The 16,136-nt window shown below is 35.4% G+C and overlaps 1 protein-coding gene across 3 annotated transcripts in view; it reads right to left on the bottom strand.

Annotated features, from left to right (window-relative positions):
• Positions 1 to 7,731: 7,731 nt before the first annotated feature.
• The window catches only part of LOC136031989 (calpain-C-like), a 50,735-nt gene continuing 42,330 nt past the window's right edge, over positions 7,732 to 16,136 (bottom strand). For 2 of the 3 annotated variants that reach the window (XM_065712051.1, XM_065712052.1), the window contains exons 11-14: positions 15,805 to 15,952; positions 12,186 to 12,302; positions 11,010 to 11,068; positions 7,732 to 7,916 (exon numbers count right to left, since the gene is read on the bottom strand). In XM_065712051.1, coding sequence (XP_065568123.1) covers positions 7,890 to 7,916; positions 11,010 to 11,068; positions 12,186 to 12,302; positions 15,805 to 15,952 — 351 coding nt within the window. In that variant the 3' untranslated portion in view covers positions 7,732 to 7,889. The remainder of the gene's footprint in view (positions 7,917 to 11,009; positions 11,069 to 12,185; positions 12,303 to 15,804; positions 15,953 to 16,136) is intronic. The other variant, XM_065712053.1, reaches the window with a different exon arrangement.

Raw genomic sequence — 16,136 nt, 5'->3', positions numbered from 1 at the left:
AAAAAGCTACAATTCGAAGTTAATTTCGACTTTGTCACTTTTATTCATGCCCTGCAAGACACCAAAATACAAAAACACTGAAAAATCACGGAGGAATGAATTTAGAAAATCTAGAATTTTCAATCCGACCAATTAATTGTATTTTTGATTTTATCAAATTTTCAATTTTTTACGCTCCAGACCTTTTCCAAAAGAAAAGCTACCAGGCTTCACTTTAGATTTTTTTTTCTGTTTCCTGGAATTAAATAAAAAAAAAACTGTCCAAATTTTGGATCCCTTTTTCAAAGAACAATTAGGCAAAAATTCATTTTGCTGACGTGTTTTGTCAGAGAGCAAGATCTTTTCCCATACAATAGAAAAACTGATATTGCAATACATTTAGCGACTTTCACCTTAACAGTAACAGCGATTTCCTTAATACTAAAAAGTTTTTTCTTAGTAGTAACACGTTTTTTATTAACGGTAACAGATTTTTCCTTAACAGTAACAAGTTTTTTCTTAATTCTAACTAGTTTTTTCATAATAGTAGCAAGTATTTTTTTCAAAACTTAAATGTTTTTTCACTGTCCTAAGTACTGTGTAGGTTTTTGACTCTTGTTGATAGAAAAACATCGCCAAGTGCTGAAAACCATGCTATGACAAAGATGGGCCGAGGATTGGCAAAAGCCTCCATTCAACTGGAGGTCCGAGGGACTTCTTTCTGTCAGGTTCTAAGCCGGCTTAAACCTTTCGTATGCACTTGATAAGATGTGCTAGCCCCCGTCCCATATTTTGTTCCACGGCCTTTTGAATTGTAACAGCCGATTATTTTTTTTCCGAATAGAAAAAAAGTTAATTTAAATTCAGTGTCAACCATCAAAGGCTACTAGCCTGAGAACTTTTGTCTGATTTTCGAAAATGATGGAAACGCCCTCTTATAGTTAAAGAATCTTAATGAAAAACACATCATCAGATTCAGCGTATCAGCGAACCCTACTGTAGAGGTTTCAAGCTCCTATCTACAAAGACGTGGAATTCTATATATATTTTTTTTTTTGCCATAAGAAACATCAAGGATGCATCTTTATGTGTTTGTTGTTTTTTTTTACAGGATCGTATCGACCCGTTTGTCCCAGGATAACAGGAGAGGGCTCAATTTAAAGAAAATTAAAAGTTTTATTGTCCTTTTCAAGTGACCGAAATGATTGGAGGGCAACCAGGCCCCCTCCCACTCCCCTTTTTTCCCAAAATCGTCCGATCAAGTTATATAGATAGCCATTTTGTTCAGATAAGCTGAAAGGCCCAATAACTCTGCCTGTGGGGATAAGAAAAAACACAGTCCCCGGGAAAAGGTCTTGAAGTTATAAAATTTGCCCACTGTTTGCGTACAGTTCTGAGTTCTTTATTTAACATTAAAATCCATAAACAAAAAATTACTTCAAGACAATCTCTCCCATAAGGCTCCATGGCCGAGAAAGAACAGGGGAGAAAAAAATACCAACAACAAAAAAATATAAACAAAAACCAAAAAACAAAATTGAGTCGTCCACTTTAATAATCTCCAAAAAATGACAAGCTAGGCAGGGGATAGCACGTGATTTCACCAACTCAATTAAATATCCAACTCAATCCAGAGACATCAACTCCAAGGGAAACCGGAATGAAAAATAAAGAGACAAAAAAACAAAACAAAAAAAAACAAAAAACAACAAACAAACAAAATTATTTACTAGCTAGAAAATCTCTAACATAATTTTTGAAAATACCAAACGAGTGGCAGTGTCGTACGAACTCTGGGAGCGTGTTCCAGATCCTGTTGCAAGCTGTCAGAGGGTTGAAGTCAGACCTCACTGACGGTGTGTGAAGAACCAGTAAATTGTTGGAAGTGCGGAGATGATAAGTCGATTGATCAGAAACAAAAGATATATTATTACATAGGACAGCAGGAAGATGGCCGTGCAACTCTAAAAAAACGAAAGAAGAACAAGAAAGAAAATAGAGAGATTTCAAATCAAGCAAGGGTTTAAGTGAAAAACGGTTAGTTTCCTGAATAAGAGTCCTTGCTTTATCATAAAGTTTTGAAAGTGGCTTCAGAGACGAGGGAAAAGTTGACATCCAAATAACAGAACAATATGAAACATAAGACTGAACTAGGCTGCAGAACAAGAGTTTAAGAATCGACCCTGGAAATATATATTTGAGCTTTCTAAGGATTCCGAGACTTTTGGAGACTTTTATTTTAATCAGGTCAATATGATGCTTGAACGAAAGATTTTCGTCAAGCAAGATGCCTAAGAATCGAACATAACGATCCTTAGGTCTACTTAGAGAACCTCTTGATAAATTTATTTCATTTAAATCAGGGCAAGCCTTTGAGACTCTGGAGAAAATGAGAAAACATGACTTTTCGACATTTAAGGCAAGATAATTTACATCAAACCACTGGATAACTCTTTCAAAAAGGGCTATAATCCTTGAACGAAGATCAGACTCAGTTCTACCAGTTGTGCCAAGAGTACTGTCATCAGCAAAAGCAATAAGTGTATCTGGTAAGGACAAACTCTTGTCACATCTAGTGACGGATACTGGTTGACAAAGACGACAGCAAATGGTAGGTTTTAAATTTTTAACCGCATTAATAAGGTCATTGACGTAGATTAAAAGAGTATCGGCCCAATGACAGATCCTTGTGGAACACCAGACTCTATTCCAGAAGGATTAGAAAAGTCCGGATGAACCGAGATGACTCGACCAGATAAATATGATAGAAACCATAAATAAGCATTCCCTCTTATACCAATATGGGACATTTTTAGAAGAAGAATCTTGTGTGTTAATCAGTCAAACGCTTTTCGAACATCAAGAAAAAGAGCAGCAGGTATCAAACCAGAGTCAAGAGCTGAATTTAAATAATTCAAGAGAGTTGCACATGCATGCTCAGTTGAATGTTTCGCCCTAAAACCAAACTGAAAATCATGAAAAAAGTGTTTAGAATTAAGAAAATCAAGAAGTCGAGAAAGCATAGCTTTTTCAAAAATTTTACTAAACACTGATAAAAGAGATATGGGACGATAATTTGCAGGATCATTCCTTGTTCCACCTTTAAAAAGGATGATAACACGAGCACGCTTTAGAGCACTTGGGAAGACACCATTTTCAAAAGAAAGATTGACAAGTCTCGTGAGGGCACACACAATGACAGGAAGAATGAACTTGACAACCTTAGTCGGAATACGGTCTGGGCCATAAGATGAAGAACCCCTCAAACAATTGACAATTCTGGCTATTTCAACTTCAGAGACAGGTTCCAATGCCATTGATTTAGGACAAGGTGGTCCTAGATAAGACCTAAAATCAGGTAGAGAAGAAGAAGGACTTACAGAAGAGGCTGTAGTTTTGCCATATTAGCAAAATAGGAAGTAAACGCATCTTGAACTTTTAGCTCACCCTCTACATTTTTCCCGTCAATCACAACACTTGAAGGGACAGAAGGAGGCAGAAAAGATGGCCTGATAACAGAATTGATTACTTGACATGTCTTACTAATGTCTTTACCGCACGCAGAGAACTTTCTATGATAAAATAACGATTTAGCCCTTCGGCAAAGCGAATTGTAAACTCTTCTATAAGCTTTGAAAAGTTGAAGCCGAGAATCACGCGAAAATGGCTTAGAGCATCTGTAAGCCTTCCAAAGATAATTTTTCTTCCTCCAACTTTTAAGGAGTCCAGGGGTCATCCAAGGATTCAAAGGGGTTGTTCTTTTCGATGCTGGATTCGACTGGGGTGCATTACATGGATCAAAGATAACTTCTTTCAAAGAATCATAAAACGAATTAAACAAAGAATCTATGTCAGACCCATTTTCAGATATACTCCACGAACGACCTGCCAACCGTGACCTAAGAATATACAAGTCCTGATCATTAAATTTTAAAGAGGAAAAACCAGGTATTTGTTATTGGGAAGTATGTATACATTTTTGGAGTGAGAGGACGAATTTTCTGCTGGGAAATTTTTCCACGGGGAGAATTTTCCATTGGGAGGAAAGTTTCCGAGGGGTGATCTTTTCAGAGCAAATTTTACACTGGGGAAATTTGCCAGAATTCCTATGGCAAGGTCTTGCTTTCTCTTCGCCAACTCAATTTTATGTACGGAGATGTTAAGGATAATTGCCCGGGGTAAATTTTCATTGAGATTAAACTATCTAAAGGATGTTTCTGTGGGGAGGTGTATTTTTCCGTAGAGACGGATACCAGATTTCTTGACCTTCTTTTAAAACGATCAGAAATTAAATTTTAAAGAACAATCTTTTTATCTGAAAGTAAGGAGCAACATTAAAACTTAAACGAAAAGAGACTGTCGCGTATTTGAGAGACGCTTCAACCTCCTCAACACCTAACTCTTTACGCTAAAGTTTTAATTTTGTCCCAATTCTTTAAGGACGACTTCTGAAACACAAGGGTCGTCCAATTAGAACAATTAGAAGCTTTTTTAAAAGAGCTAAAAAAAATCTTGAGCGTGAAAAGCAAGGTGTTAAGGAGGGGACAATCCCTCTCATACATGCAATAATTTTTGTTTGTTTTAGATTTTTATGTTGGTTCTTACTTTCACTTGAAAAAACTTTTTTTTATTCAATTTGTTAATAGTAATAAGTTTTTTTCTTAATACAAACCATTTTTTCTCTTAATAGTAACAGGTTATTTTCTTAATAATAACAGATTTTTTCTTAATAGTAACACGTTTTTTCTTAATAATAACAATATTTTCTTAAAACCAACAAGTTTCTCTTAATATTAGCCTAACATTTTTTTTAAATAATAGTATCATGTATTTTTTTTTCTTAGTAGCGAAACGGTTTTTCTTAATGCTAAGAAATGTTTTTCTTAGTAATAATAAGTTTTTTCGTAACAGCAACAACATTTCACTCAATAGTGGCAATTCTTTCTTAATAGTAGAATGGTTTTCCTTAATAGTAACAAGTTTTTTTCTAAATAGTAATAACATTTTTCTTAACAGTAACAAGTTTTTACTTAATTCTTCCAAGGTAGCATACTTTGCTTTAATATATTTTACTACTTCCTGGATTTTGAAATTATTATCAAAAGCTGTCAAATCCACGCTTCATTTAAAATTTTTAGAAACAAATTCATTCCAAAGTAATAAGTTACGACGGGTGTTCAGTTGACATATTCTTTACTTTCAAACAGTTCGTGGTAACGAACTGTAGTAAGGAGCGACCCGGCTCAATAGTAAACGAAACTCTAAAAAACGGAATTTCGATGCTAAAAGATATATCAAAAGAATCGGATTTTTATGCTGATTTCGAATATATAAGTTTCATCAAATTTAGTCTTTGTCATCAAAAGTTACGAACCTGAGAAAATTTGCCTTATTTTGGAAAATAGGGGAAAACACCCCCTAAAAGTCATAAGATCGTAACGAAAATCACACCATCGCATTCAGCGTATCAGAGAACCCTATAGAAAAAATTTCAAGGTCCAATCTACAAAAATGTGGGATTTCGTATTTTTTGCCAGAAGACTAATCACGGGTGCGTGTTTATTTGTTTTGTTTTTTCCAGGGGTCATCGTATCGACCATGTGGTCCAATAGTGTTGCAAGAGGGCTCATTCTAACAGAAATGAAAAGTTCTAGTGCCCTTTTTAAGTAACCGAAAAAATTGGAGGGCACCTAGGCCCCCTCCCACGCTCATTTTTTACCCAAAGTCAACGGATCAAAATTTTAAGATAGCCATTTTGTTCCACATAGTCGAAAACCATAATAACTATGTCTTTGGGGATGACTTACCCCCCACAGTCTCTGGAGGAGGGGCTGCAAGTTACTAACTTTGACCAATGTTTACATACAGTAATGTTTATTGGGAAGTGTACCGACGTTTTCAGGGGGATTTTTTTGTTTGGGTGTGGGGTTCAGGGGAGGGGGCTATATGGGAGGATCTTTTCTTGGAGGAATATTTCATGGGGGAAGAGAAATTCAATGAAAAGGGCGCAGGATTTTCTAGCATAACTATAAAAAAAAAAAAAATGAAAATATAAACATGAAAAAGTTTTTTCAATTGAAAGTAAGGAGAAGCATTAAAACTTAAAACAAACAGAGATTATTACGCATATGAGGGGTTCTAAAAATACTTTAGCATAAAGACCGAGGTATTTCGAAGGAGATGGATACTTCGCTCTTTATGCTAAATTATTTTTAGTAATTTCAACTATTTATTCTACGGCCTTTCTGATTCAGGGGTCATTCTTATAGAATTGGGACAAAACTTAAGATTTAGTGTGAAGAGCGAGGTATTAACGAGGGGACAAACTCCCTCATATATATAATCAAAAATATAAGAATATAAAAGTTTGTTACGTAAGTTAATTCTTAAGTTACGTATATTTTTTACTAATAAAAAACGTTCGTTAAAAATTAAAAGTTCTAGTTGCCTTTATAAGTAACCGAAAAAATTGGAGGGCAACTAGGCCTCCTTCCCCACCCCTTATTTCTCAAAATCGTCTGATCAAAACTAAGAGAAAGCCATTTAGCCAAAAAGAATTAATAGCAAATTTCATTTTAATAATTTATGTACGGAGAGCCAAAATCAGACATGCATTAATTCAAAAACTTTCAGAAATTAAATAAAAAAACAAGTTTTTTGAAATGAAAGTAAGGAGCGACATTAAAACTTAAAACGAACAGAAATTACTCCTTATGTGAAAGGGGCTTTTCCTCCTCGACACCCCGCTCCTTGCGCTAAAGTTTGACTCTTTCTCGCAACTCTACTTTTTAAAACAATAAAAAACTTTAGCGTAAAGAGCGGGGTGTCGAGGAGGAAAAGCCCCTTTCATATAAGGAGTAATTTCTGTTCGTTTTAAGTTTTAATGTCACTCCTTACTTTCATTTCAAAAAACTTGTTTTTTTTATTTAATACAGAAAATGACTACTGCATACACTGCATGAGTTGAACTCTGAACTCAATTCTTAATCATGTTCTATAATTTTTTTCCTATAAACACCGGGGTAGTTAAAAATGGTGCATTTTTTCCCAAATAGTTCTTCCACACTTTGGCTAGAGCCTTTTTTCGCTAGCATAACCTAAGGATCCACGTTACGTTATGTAATCTTATGGACCAAATTTTGTCTGCAACATAAGAAGTAGCAAGTAGACTAGAATTTTAGGTCGAGTACATTTATGGCCCGTTATGCAAGTCAATAGAGCAGCAACAGAATGGAATTTTGGATGAGCAAACTTAAATTTCGAATATAAATTAATAAACACGTCTTAGGAAACATTTCACGCTTGATCAGAGCTTGAAACCCTATCTTCATTCCACATCTTTAACTGTTGAATAGTCTTCTAATAACGATTGTAACTATTTTAGACTAAGTAGGCTTGTGTATTTTTACGTTAGCTTAGTGTGAAAGGACTTGTTTATGTTTGAAAGATTATTTTTACGTATCGTAATGTAAACCAATCAGAATAGAAAATTTAGTTTGTAGTGTGAAAGCTACTTTGGGAGTTTAGAATAGAACTAAGTTTGCTATTTTCTGCTGTTCCAGGAAGTCAGAAATGACTAATAGCTCATAACAATTACAAACTTTAGCCCGATTTCTTTTTGTGAGTGTAAAAGAGGCTAAATTTTGTTATTATCAATTCCTCTTGGAAAATCATAGTATATATCTGAAAATCATTAACAATTGACTTTTGGAGTGCTAAAACACCAAAATGTCCTGATTAAACGATTGTAGATGAAATAAAAAGCTTTTAATGCTAAAATTATGCGATAAGCTCATAAAATATATTAAATATCTGGCAAATATGTTAAACAGCAAAAATAGAAACAGCCTAGAAAAGAAAACTTGTCTTTCGGCTTGTCGTGGCAGCTTTTATTGTCGTGGCAGTTCATGTCAGCATCCCAATGAAGTAGAAAGCCACTTGAAAAGAAAAATTAACAATTAACATAGACAAAAAAGACGTAAAAAACTTAATGTCTAATTTCATAGTGACAAAGTGACTATGATTTACCAATTTTCTATCCCTAAAAATTAAAGTGTCGTCTTGATTGACACCATGAAGCCTACTTGTAGATCGGCCGGCTTTACTTCTATCGACAAATCTTCATAATATTTTAAGTGGCGGGAAAATGGAATCATTACTAACGTTTTATTTCGATAAGGATTTAAACCTAATCAGAAATATTCAAGAAGTTGTCAAATTTGACTCTCATCTTCATTTGATTTTTCCTTGTGTCTGATCATCTGTTTTTTTTTCTCTCTCTCTCTCTCCTACCATGACTATTACTATCACTTTACAGTTCAACAACGATTATACCATCCCCCTTCACTCCCAGCCTTGGAAGTAAGGACGAGTTATGCTTCTTTCAAATCAGATCCTTTCAGGGGTTATGTAGGCAACTTAATTTTTTAATTAAAGCCTATAAAATTTCAATTATTAATAGATAAATCATTTGCTAAATTATGAATACAAAACTTACTGAGGTAAGGAAATACTTCTCCCCTCAAACCCTTACTCTGTACACTCAAGTTAAATTTTTGCACAACAGTTTTTCTAAAAGTGTAACTGTCCCTGAAAATTACGGGGGGGGAGCAAAACTCCTCAAAAAAACTTTTTTTAGATCTTTGATTTCGACTTTATCCAAAAAGAAGGATGGGAACAATCGGAAAAATCTTCCTCCTGCGAGATGCTCCCTTCCCCTCACCATTTCACCTCTGTGCAAGTAATCATATAAATGTGTTATTTATTTCATCTGCCCCCCCCTTAGTACTCATATTACATGCTTAGTCAAAATATATTACTTCAAATAAAGATAGATTGGTGGTTATACCTTCCTTCATACTAATCTGAAGTATCTCTCACGAAAAGTTGGAAAGATTGCGCAACAAAACTGCACTTTTTATGCTTAGGACGCCAAGACCTCCCCCCCCCCTGACGACCTCTTCCACTCTCGCTTGTGTTTAATTATAGCACACTGTATGGCAATGAGTTCTAGTGTATATTCTGCCATGTTTGGAGATGAAGTGGCCGACAAGTGGCAGTGTGGTCTCTGATGCCGGGAGACTATGTAATCGGGTTTTTAATAGTTTTAAGCCGAACGGCTGTCTCAGCCTTTTCACTCAATAGCATTTTGGTCCCTGTCAGGAACAATTACAGCTTAACGGCAAAAAATGGCAGAAACAAGCATTTCCTTGCGGAACGATGTTTTTTGTTACTTGAAAGGGCACTAGGAATTTGAACTTCAGAACCGACAATATATACAACATTTCCCATTTATAATACTGCAAATGGTTTGATACAATCGCTCTAGGTAAAGAAAACGACGGATCAGGAACCATACTTCACGTGAGATATACAAATTTTGTATTCTACAATATAGGGCCTTGAAATATCTGGGATATTGTTCTGGGGTATCTTAAACTGGAATGGTTAATTTTCATCAAAATCCTCTCCATTTTCCGGGAAGTTCTTCTTCTTTTTCTACAAATATGCGACTTTTCTTAATTTAATGTCTTCTGATAGGTACTTCAAACAAAGTGAGTTTTAAATAAACACATCAAACAGTTCATGGTAACAAACTGTAGATAAGGAGCGACTCGCCCCAACAATGACTGAAACTCTAAGAAACGGAAATTTGATAAAAACAGATAAATCAAAAGAATTAACTTTTATGCTGATTTCAAATGTATGAAATTCATGAGGATTAATGTTACCAATCAAAAACTACGAGCCTGAAAAAATTTGCTTGACTTTCGACAAAAAGGGTGAAACACACCTAAAAAGTCAAGGAATCTTAAAATCACACCAACAGATTCAGCTTATTAGAAAACCCTACTGTAGAGGTTTTAGCCTCCCTTCTGGAAAAATGTAGAATTTTGTTTTGTTTTGTTTTTTGTTTTTTTGCCATAAGAAAGATCATAGGTGATTGTATCGAACTAATGGTCCTAGAAGATCTGGAGTGGGCTCCTTTGAACGGAAATTAAAAGTTCTAGCGCCCTTTTTCATAAACCAAAAACATTGGAGTGGCAATAGCCCTCTCCCACGCATATTTTTGCCAAAAGTTAATAGGACCAAAATTCTGAGACACCCATTTTGTTCAGCATAGTTGAAAGGTCCGACAATTATGCCTCTAGGGATGACATGATCCCCCAAAACCTCTGGCGAAAGTCATGTAAGTTATGGAATTAGCCCATTGTTTACACATAGTATTTGTTATTTGAAAGTATTCAAGACATACTTTGGGAGAAGGGTGATTTCCACGGGGAGAATTTTCCATGGGTATGAAACTATCCAGGGGTGAACATTTCATGGCAAATTTGACACAGAGGAACTTTGGCAGAATTCCTATACGATTTTTCTGTCTTATTTCCTCTTTACTAACTTAGTGTTACATGTGGGGATGTTCCCGGAGGAATTTCAAGGGGAAATTTTCGGCAGGGGTCTGGGGGGATTGTCCAGCGAAAAAATCTTCCATGGAGGAATTGCCCCCTTGAGAAGTCTTCCAAGGGGAGTTCTCCATGGGAGAAATTTTCCATTGGGGAGGGGATGGGGCTTCCAGGAAAAAATGTCCACGGAGGGAGAGATTTCTGGCAAGGTTTGTAAAAAATAATAAATTAAATAAAAACTAGCCTTGTTTCAAATAAGTATAGGCTAAAAAGAATTTACCAGGCAGAACTGTCCGCAGGAAGTTATCCGGGGGGAATTTTCAGCGAGGATGGCATTGTCCAGGGGAGATTTTTCCAGGGGCATTTAACACTTGGGCATTCCTTGACAAACGATCAGAAAACAAATTTAATAAAAGTAAGAAGCGATATTGAAACTTAAAACGAACAAAAAATATACCTTGCTCTTTAAGTAACGTTTGACTTTTTGTCCTAATTCTTTAAGAAAGATTCTTAGAACACAAAGGCCATTTAATTGAAAATAAGAAACTTTTTTGTGCTACTTGTATTAACTATCATGATCAGTTTAAAACAAATAGACAGCTTTAAAAAAGCGTTTAACACACGTACCTCGGAAAGCGACAACTTAACAGCTCCATTTTGAAGAGGGTCTCTTTTCTCAAATGCCACTAGAATAAATTAATCTCAGTAAATATAGTTAATATAAATGAAACTAAGCTAAATTTGCACGAAGATTTACTTTATATATTGAACAGTTGTTATTAATCTTGTACAGGTTTACTGAATATATTTATAGTTCCAGTCTCCTCAGGATGGCATGCTTTGGTTTCTTTAGGCCATTAGGCATATTTACCTATTGATGGGACTCGTTTCAGTTAAATGACCGATAAAATCGGAACAAAAAGTGGAAACAAGGAGCAAACCGTGGGCCAGGGAATATACAGTCGACGGGACTGCCCCACGAAAAACTTTGACAACTTTAAGGTTTTTTTTATTCAATTGCATTTATGTTTATATTCAAGACCATGATACAGTCATCTTCATGTTTTTTCAATTGTTTTTTAACATTAACAGGATGTACATTTATCATTTACCATACATTTACCAGTACATTAACATTTACCTAGATATCGAAAAGAACAAAATTGTTTTATATAAACTTATTATATTTCGATTTCTCCAATTGTTTTGTAACTCAAATGCTCTTATTTGATTGATTGAGTATTCATAAATCAAATTGAGTATTCATCTTAATTGAGTATTCATTACTAAAAGATCCCTAACTAAAAATATCAATTTATGAAGTCTCCCCTTGGTCTTAGGGGTCGTAGTAGTCATATCTGTGAACACCCTACACATTTGCAACAGTATGTTTAACGGGCGAAAAGAGCCCGGGTGAAAAGCATCTATACTGGAAAATGAAAGGTTACTTGTAAAACCAAGTTCTAGAAAATCCAAACGAGCTTGAAATTCAGCAATACATAAACTCATATAGCACCCAGAACCCAGAACCCCTCATATAGAACCCAGAGTTGGTTTTAACCAAAACTGGAAAATAGTCAAAGAAGACAGTACGGTACTAAGAGAAAAAGCGTTTAACTGAACCTGAAAAAAAAAATACAAAAAGACCCTGATAAAAACAACTTTTAGAAATTTACCCCAGAATATTAGCAGCTAACATTTAAGCTAAGAAGTCAATTGTAATTGTGACAAATGACTTAGAACAAGACCTATTAAATAAAAATTTACATAAAACTAATTTGAGCCTTTAGAATAGTTACTTACTAAAGCTTGAAGATAGAAGAAGGATAATGGAAACATAGTCCCCAAATCGGAGGGTGCCATCTTTTCGCATATATTTCATTGCTAATGCAGAAAGTATTTCTGTGTTGACTTGATAACCTAGAAAAAGAAGATCCATATGCATTATAGTTGTTTAGACGGAGAAAGTTAACTAAATTAAGATGGTCAGTCTCCATAGGCACTGAAGTCAAAGAGCCTTAGAAAATTTCGACCGAGGTCAACATTCCTTAATTTTTATATGCAAGCGCAGGTAGGATAGCAGAAAAATTGCAGAGACTGGCTGATAGCTCTGCCATAAATAAATAAAAAAACAATATAAAGGTTTCTATTGCTAAATTAAGCGGCTGCCAGGGTAAAATATGCTAACTAGCACGGTTTATACACAAAAGATCAAAGGAAAGCTAACGAGCAAAATGAGAGAATATCAAGCAATTCGTGGTAACGAACTGTAAGTGAGGAGCGAAACGGCTCAATAGTAATCAAAACTCTAATACACAGAATTTTGACATCATTAGCCATATCAAAAGAATCAGCCTATTAAGCTGATTCCAAATATATAAGGCTCGTCAAGTTTAATTTTACCCATCAAAGGCTACGAGCCTGAGAAAATGTACCTAATTTTCAAAAAAGGAGGGAAACACCCCCTAAAAGTCAAGGAATCTTAATAAAAATTATAACCTCAAATTTAGCGTATCAGCGAACACTGCTGTAGAGGTTTCAACCTCCCAGCTTCAAAAATGCAAAAAATTACATTTTTGCAAGGAAAGATCACGGATACGTGTTTATTTGTTTTTGGATACTTTCCCAAGGAGTGATCAATTCTAACTAATTGTCCTACAATATCGCGAAAGGACTCATTTGAACGGAAATCAAAAGTTTTAGTGCCTTTCTTAAGTGAACAAAAAATTGGAGGGGAGCTATCCCCTATCCTCCCCCCCCCCCCCAAAAAAAAAAGTCGTCGGAAGCTTCAATAACAATGGCTTTGACGATGATATGACTCTCTATGGTCCCTTGGGAAAGGGTTCTAAGTGGTATCGGGCGTATCGGTATCGGGATTTTTTTTTATCATGGTTTCATGCCTTCTATGTGATTAAGTGAAGAGCCTGTTTGTTAAGGCCGGTTATGGTTATTCTTGACCAATGCTGTTTTTCCTATTATGCAGAATAATCACAATTAACTGACTCTTTACACTGAAGTTTTTTATTACTTAAAAAAGCAGTTTTGAAAAAGAGTAAAACTTTAGCGTAAAGAGCGAGGTATCGAGGAGGGGTGGCCCCTTTCATGAAACGGATTAATTTCTGCTCGTCTTAAGTTTAACTGTTGCTCCTTTCCTTCAGTTGAAAGAACTTGTTGTTTTTATTTAATTATAGGAAAGAGTCTGCACAAAACATGACTAAATGGTTGCTTTTTAGATGACTACATGACTAGTTAAAAAGTTTAATTCACGTGGAAAAATTGTTGGACAGCTAATAAAGATCGAATTGACGGCTGAGCAAACAATTCTTTAACACACGACTCTTTTATTGGTAAATGGAAACATGTTTCATGGCCACCCTCTACCTTTTTTTCCTTGTTGAGACTGAAAGATAAATAGATCACTTCAAAGTAAATTTCACTCCCTCTCGCACTCTATCTTTATCTTCATCTCTCTTTCGTTATCCACTTTACCTCTCTCTCTTTGTATGGGATTCAGTGGTGGAATTCTATTATCTTTAAAGATCATAAATCATGGCCTTTCTCAGAGTTAAATGTAAAAACATATTTCTCTTTGGTAACTGCTTTAAAAGTTTTTCAAGAGGCTTATTCTGATGTGTCCTACTTAGAATGCACGCAGGATTTTGTGAAAATGGGTAAAAATTAAAAAGAAAAATAATAAATAGAACACTCAAATCCTGGGAGCCCCCTTGTCGGGCCGCAATGCATGAGAGGCAGGCATTAAGTCACATTAAGTCAAGCTTGTTTTTGAAGTTAAGACAGGTCACCGTATCAGCTCTCAAAACTTACGAAAAGGGAAAGGACGGAATGAAGATCGCTTCCTCAATCACTTATTTGAGATGCAACCCATTCAAAAGACTTTGATTCACCTGACACAACAATTTATGATTCAGCGAAACGAAATTGATCTCTACTTCTTCCAAATTATACTATTCACATACCCTCCTTCTGGCTGAGTATTCCTGAAGGGGGCTTGAGGAATTGGAAACAATAGAATTCCCTGTGCACTTGAATTTTTACAGCGACAGCGAATTGAAAAGGAATGAGCAAAACCTTATCTAGAGGTTCAACTTAGAGGAGAGGGGTCCAACCCCAGAAAATGTCTTTTATCCGTTATGTAAACAACAAGTCAACATCTATATATATAAAAATAAGTTGTTTGTTTGTGTGTCTGTCTGTCTGTCCGCATATGACGTCTGAATTATTTCATCATATACCAATTCAAAAACGAATATATTCAAGCCGAAGTAGCTGAGTTGGTAAAGCGTTATATTCCAGGTTCTAGGTCCGAGAGGTTCCAGGTTCGAACCTTGGCTTAAGCGTTAATACAAAAGAAGAAAAAAAAACTAAAAAAGGTAAAAACTACAAAAAAAACTAAAAAGAAAATACTAAAAAAACTAAAAAAAGCTAAAAAACTAAAAGAAAAACTAAAAAAAGGTAAAAAACTATAAACTAAAAAAGAAAAAAACTAAAAAACTAAAAAAAGGTAAAAACTACAAAAAAAAACACTAAAAAGTAAAAAAAAAACTAAAAACTAATAAAATAAACTAAAAAAACTTAAAAAACTAAAAACTGAAAAAGAAAAAAAACTAAAAAAAGTAAAAAAACTGAAAAATAAAGGAGAAAAAGAAAACTAAAAACCGGGACACAGGGAATATAAATGACGACCGGGACGCTCAAAGAGAAATTACAGACTGGGACACAAATGACGACCGGGATACTGGGAATATAAATGACGACGGGGACACAGGGACACAACTACAACGGGGATGCCAGGGGCACAGGGGGATATATAAATGACGACGGGGACACAGGGAATGTTCGATTAGCAATCACCATCAACAAAGCTCAAGGGCAATCAAAAACATATATATATCTATCTATATTCACAGGTGGGACACAGGGACACAACTACAATGGCGCGTAACTAATATGGCACGTAACGACTTACGCGCGGGGGGGGGGGGTTGGGGGGCGTGAAGCGCCCCCACCAACTAGGTAGTTAAATATATAATATTTATAATCAGAAGAACTCTAGTCCTAGCATCTCCTGTACCATCTCCTGGCTTATGTATAGGAGCCATGACTCATTTTATAATCAATAATATAAACAATCATTTAAGGTCACCCCATACTCTTTACAAGCCCATTTCCTACCTTTTAGAAATATGTCGACCCTTAACAAGGGGGCCATAACAAGGAAGGGCCAGCTCCGATACGATTCTTTCTAGGCTAGCCCTTTGCTCCTCCATTCCTTTGTTGTGGGTAAACGGTGGTATTAAAAAAGCATTGAAAACTATGATATTATGTACAATAAGGGAGGGAAAAAATACGTGGGTGGCACTTCTTTACTGAATTAATGCTATTGCGTTGAGCATGGTCTTACCTGTGTCATACAGTGCATCCCGTAGTCTTTCTGCTCTCAAGATACCAGTTTTCTCTTTACTATGTGCCTTAAACGAGATTTGCCACTGTTTTAGGCTGCACATAAAATCTCGGAATTCAGACAGCTTTAATCTTCCGTATCCAGAAGTCTAGAGTTGGGTAGTTAAGGATTTTTCTTTAAGCAATTTCCTCGAGTTCAGATTTAGTACCTTGAAACATTTAATTGTCCGAAATGCCAATGTAATAACTTTCAAATTTACGAAGACCATAAAAATAAATTTCATAAGTTATTTAGGAGCAAGAGTTTCATGAAACTAAAAAGGAGAGCTGAGT

Source organism: Artemia franciscana, chromosome 10 (genome assembly GCF_032884065.1).
Source record: "Artemia franciscana chromosome 10, ASM3288406v1, whole genome shotgun sequence".
In the NCBI taxonomy this organism is placed as follows: domain Eukaryota; kingdom Metazoa; phylum Arthropoda; class Branchiopoda; order Anostraca; family Artemiidae; genus Artemia; species Artemia franciscana.
Note: the sequence above shows the minus strand (reverse complement) of the source record. Positions and strands in the feature narration are given on the sequence as shown.